General features: G+C 35.9%; 1 protein-coding gene across 1 annotated transcript; it reads left to right on the top strand.

The window, feature by feature from the left end:
• On the top strand, positions 1,165 to 2,640 carry LOC105159304. Its single transcript, XM_011076315.1, has one exon. It carries the CDS (start codon positions 1,165 to 1,167, stop codon positions 2,638 to 2,640), a length of 1,476 nt encoding a protein of 491 aa, XP_011074617.1.

The raw sequence follows: 5,552 nt of genomic DNA, 5'->3' as shown, positions 1-5,552 counted from the left end.
CCAAATGCTCCTAATTAAATATTATTTTGCAGCTTTAGGATAAAAGAAATGAAAAATGAAGAAAATCACCAAAATAGAAATTCAAACAAGACTCAAACTCAATTTTTGGCAAGAGTTTGGAGCTGCTTGGACTACCTCTGATGAAAGAAGAGTTTAACTAGGATTATAATTTTATCTCTATAAGTCTTTTAGTTCAACTAGGAATCTACTTCTAATCCTAGTAGAACTAGGTATCTAGTTATTATAAATAGGTGATGTAATTCACTTTAAGAGACAACTTTTGAACTCTTCTATTTCTCTACGTTTTTATAATATTTTCTTATTTTGCTTTTCATGCGTTCTTCCATTAGCATGTCTAGCTAATTCCCTTATTTCGGTTGAAGATTTGGTGAATGCTTAAACCCAACAAGTTGTGAGATCTAATTTATGGTTTCTACTTTTATTCATATTGGTATTTGTGTTGTTCTCTGTGCTTTTATTACAAATAATCTGATTCATTGTCAAGAATATTTGTCTAGCCAATTGAACTTCCAAATCCGTAATTATTTGTTTAGTTCAATAACTAGTGGTAATACAACATAATTATTATGTAGAAGTTTTCGATTATGTTGTGGGGAATGCACAATCGAACTTAAATAAATCCTCGTAGGAATTTATTGGTTAGAATTGGGCCTTTCTAATTCTTAATGTTGTTGGTAAATTAAATCTTGAGGACGTTCCCAAGATTGTATACTGATTAGGGATTTAGTCAATGGACGTTCCTTGACTATCCACAAGGTAAGGAAAGGTGAGGTCGTTAGGTCGTACCAATGGCCATAACCAATTTATCAAATTATGAATAATTGTTATCTTTGCATCTATAATCAACCGTGGAATTAAGCATGATCCTGTCTTTAACTGGAATACTCTTCTCTTATATTTATCTCTTCTAATTTTATGAGCTTTTTTGGTTTTATTCTTCTTCACAATCAAAACTCCCCCTAATTATTTTCGTTTTTGAAGGAATTAATTTAAAACCAATCTCTGTTGAATAGACCCTACTCACACAACTACAAAAGTGTTCATAGGAATTATTTTTGGTGGATTCGACACTCATCAAATTTTGGCACCGTTGTCGGGGATTGGTGTCTTTAAATTAATTTCTTTTTCTTGTTACTTGATTTTATGCCACGTCCTTCTCGTACAGGTAAACTTGTATTTGACCCAGAGATCGAGAAAACCGCTCGTACACTCCGAAAAGAAACCAAGCAACACAAGGAAGAGGCTTCTACTTCTTCCTTACCAGCAACAGATTTTGAGTTAGACGTGTCCACGTCTAACAACTTTAAAGACGAAGTCATGGCCCACAATCCCGAACGAACGATCAAAGAGTTGACTTCGCTCGACTTAAATCAACAACCACTCTGCATTGAATATCCTAATTTAAATGTTGATTTTGAACTTAAATCCGGTCTCGTCCACTTACATCCCATTTTTCGTGGCCTTGCAGGTGAAGATCCACACAAACACCTCAAGGAATTTCATGTGGTGTGTTCCAGCATGAGACCTCAAGGAGTCACTGAAGAACAAGTCAAGTTAAGGGCCTTTCCATTCACATTGGGCGACAAAGCAAAAGATTGGTTCTACTCCTTACCTTCGGGATCTATTATTAGTTGGAACGAGCTCAAGAAACAATTTCTTGAGAACTACTTCCCCGCTTCAAAGACTACGAACATCCGAAAGGAAATAAGTGGAATACGCCAATTCTCTAGTGAAAGTTTCTATGAGTATTGGGGGAGATTCAAGCAATTGGTGGAGAGTTGCCCTCATCACCAAAATCCCGACCATTTTCTAATTCAATATTTTTATGAAGGGTTGTCTGAGGCAAACAGAAGCTTGGTGGATGCAGCTAGTGGAGGTGCTTTGTATGACAAAACTCCTACTGAAGCACGCAAGCTAATCACAACCATGGCGGCTAATAATCAACAATTCGGTAGTAGAAACGACAATCCCCCACGAAGGATAAACGAGGTAAGTACTTTTATTGATGAACGTTTAGATAAACTTACTTCTCTTATTGAAAAGTTTATAGGGGGAGGCATTCAACAAGTCAAGACTTGTGGGATATGTACATCTTTGGGTCATTGCACCGACGCTTGTCCTACACTTCAAGAAGAATCAACCGAACATGCTAACGCCGTTGGTGGAATTTTTGGGCAACAACAAAGGAGACACGACCCATTTTCCAATACCTATAACCCTGGATGGAGAGATCACCCAAATTTGAGGTATGAAAATCAACCTCAAAACTTTCAAAGAGTTCCACACCAACAACCACCACCACCACCTCAAACCAATCCCAATAATAGTATGTCCCTAGAGGATATCGTGAAGACACTCGCCTTGAACACCCAACAGTTCCAACAAGAAACCCGCTCGAGCATACAAAATTTGAAATCCCAAATGAGCCAACTGGCCTCCTCCGTCAGCCGCTTGGAGTCTCAAGATAAGTTTTCCTCCCAAACTATTATTAATCCTAACCAAAACGTTAGTGCTATTACCTTGTGCAGAGAGCTACAACTCAAAAATAGCACTAGGCGTAGGCATGCACAGCAGGACAAAACAGAGGATGCACTCGAAATTCTTCCAAAAACAAGCTGAAAAATCCAACCTAGTCAGTGAGGAAAGTCCCAAGGTGTTCATACCCAAACCTCCCTTCCTAGAGAGATTGGCCAAGTCCAAAGAGGAGGAAGAGGAGAAGGATATCCTTGAAACATTACTCAATGTTGAGGTAAATATTCCCCTACTCAATGCAATTAAACAAGTACCTGGCTATGCAAAATTTCTCAAGGAATTGTGCAACAACAAATCTAAATTGAGAGATAATGAAAGGTAAGCATGGGAGAAAATGTATCTGCCATTCTTAAAAAAAACGACCTCCTAAATGCAATGATCCAGGTACGTTTTGTATTCCTTGCAAAATTGAAAAGATTGGAATAGAAAAAACAATGTGTGACTTGGGTGCTTCTATCAATATTATGCCTCTTACCATTTATGAATCATTAAATGTTGGCGCATTGAAAGAAACGGGGGTTATTCTTCAACTTGCCGATCATTCTGTAGTTTACCCCAAAGGAGTTCTTGAGGATGTACTTGTGCAAGTTAATGAATTAGTTTTTCCTGTTGATTTTTATGTGCTTGATATGAAGGAAGATATTTCTCCCAATTCTACATCCATCTTGCTAGGAAGACCATTCCTTAAAACCTCAAAAACCAAAATTGATGTTGGTGCCGGAATACTCTCTATGGAATTTGATAATGAGGTTATGAGTTTTAAAATTGGTGGTGCCATGAAATATTCTAATGATGTGCATTCTATTTTTCTGATTGATTTTATTGGTCCTTTAGTGCAAAAAAATGTTATGTTCGATGGTGGAGGAACATTTAAGACAACAATTACCAAAAGCCTCACCTCGAATCCAGGAGCTTACAAGAATAAAGTCTTTCATGATAAAATAAGTTCGAGGAAGAAGTCATATATGGACCGCCAAGTTATCCTAAATCCACACCATCACCGGGTGCATTACATTGAAGAAGTGGATTTAGAGCGTCTAACTCATTTAAGTTGAGACACAACAACGTCTAGCCAAAGACGTTAAAGAAAGGCGCTTCTTGGGAGGCAATCCATGTCCTTTTATTTTTCTCAATTGTTTATTTCTTTCTTCTTGTGAATGCTGTTATACCACTAAAATCGATTTTTGCACGTAAAAAGGTATGAGCATCCACAAGGAACTCTTCCTCTCATCCAAGGTTTTACAATTCTCAAGCTCTTGCAGTTACCCCCGAATCACTAAGGGACGTTCTCTTTCTCCCTTTTCTCTTATTTTATCTTCCTAGATATGCATGCTTACCACATTGGGGACAATGTGGAATTAAGTGGGGGGAGGGTGTTTTGATTGCTTTGATAGAAAATAAGTCTTGGTGGATTAATTATTTTGATTGATGCTTGTTACCCCTTCCATAATTGTTGAAGCAAATATCACTGTATCTTGTTCTCACACTAGCTTTATGATCAAATACTTAGGTTAATCAAGTAATAATTTGGCAATGTGTGATAAGGATGTGCATCTAATGACTCCTAAACAACTTACGGTTAAGAACTTATTTTTGCAAATGGTGATTTAATTTGAAAATTGAATGTGGAAAATTGGTGGACATAACCTACCTAGAGAGGAATTTTGAGCCTATACACTCATAAAAATCTACAATTTTTCTTTTCTCGAGAGATAATGCTTCATGATTTTGTCTTCCTAGAACTTGTTTTGAACCATATCGAGGCCACATCTTTATGCATACACAAATTTGTAGTTATTATTACGCTTAGCAAATTTACCACACAAATTCTTGGGTCTAGACCAACGTTCGGGTCATGTTTCGTAGAATTCTGAAAACGTTCAAAATTTAGCTGTTTTGCGCGGTTTTATTAGAGCAAGTTCGTTTCTCTTTAATACAAACTTGTAGTTATTATTACACTTAGCAAATTTACCACACAAATTCTTGGGTCTAGACCAACTGATAGGATCGCATTTTGTACTTATTTTATATAATATTTTAGCTTATTTTGTGACCAAATGCTCCTAATTAGATATTATTTTGCAGCATTAGGATAAAAGAAATGGAAAATGAAGAAAAGCACCAAAATAGAAATTCAAATAAGACTCAAACTCAATTTTTGGCAAGAGTTTGGAGCTGCTTGGACTACCTCTGATGAAAGAAGAGTTTAACTAGGATTATAATTTTATCTCTATAAGTCTTTTAGTTCAACTAGGAATCTACTTCTAATCCTAGTAGAACTAGGTATTTAGTTATTATAAATAGGTGATATAATTCACTTTAAGAGACAACTTTTGAACTCTTCTATTTCTCTACGTTTTTATAATATTTTTTTATTTTGCTTTTCAAGCGTTCTTCCATTAGCATGTCTAGCTAATTCCCTTATTTCGGTTGAAGACTTGGTGAATGCTTAAACCCAACGAGTTGTGAGATCTAATTTATGGTTTCTACTTTTATTCATATTGGTATTTGTGTTGTTCTCTGTGCTTTTATTACAAATAATCTGATTCATTGTCAAGAATATTTGTCTAGCCAATTGAACTTGCAAATCCGTAATTGTTTGTTTAGTTCAATAACTAGTGGTAACACAACATAATTATTATGTAGAAGTTTTCGATTATGTTGTGGGGAATGCACAATCTAACTTAAATAAATTCTCGTAGGAATTTATTGGTTAGAATTGGGCCTTTCTAATTCTTAATGCTGTTGGTAAATTAAATCTTGAGGACGTTCCCTAGGTTGTTTACTGATTAGGAATTTAGTCAATGGACGTTCCTTGACTATCCACAAGGTAAGGAAAGGTGAGGTCGTTAGGTCGTACCAATGGCAATAACCAATTTATCAAATTATGAATAATTGTTATTTTTGCATCTATGATCAACCGTGGAATTAGCATGATCCTGTCTTTAACTGGAATACTCTTCTCTTATATTTATCTCTTCTAATTTTATTACCTTTTT

This window comes from Sesamum indicum, linkage group LG3 (genome assembly GCF_000512975.1).
Source record: "Sesamum indicum cultivar Zhongzhi No. 13 linkage group LG3, S_indicum_v1.0, whole genome shotgun sequence".
In the NCBI taxonomy this organism is placed as follows: domain Eukaryota; kingdom Viridiplantae; phylum Streptophyta; class Magnoliopsida; order Lamiales; family Pedaliaceae; genus Sesamum; species Sesamum indicum.
The sequence above is the reverse complement of the archived record's forward strand: the minus strand, read 5'-3'. Positions and strand labels throughout refer to the sequence as shown.

Excerpts from the sequence above, each read along its gene's own strand:
- LOC105159304 (XM_011076315.1), top strand. The coding sequence starts at position 1,165 with ATGCCACGTCCTTCTCGTACAGGTAAACTTGTATTTGACCCAGAGATC.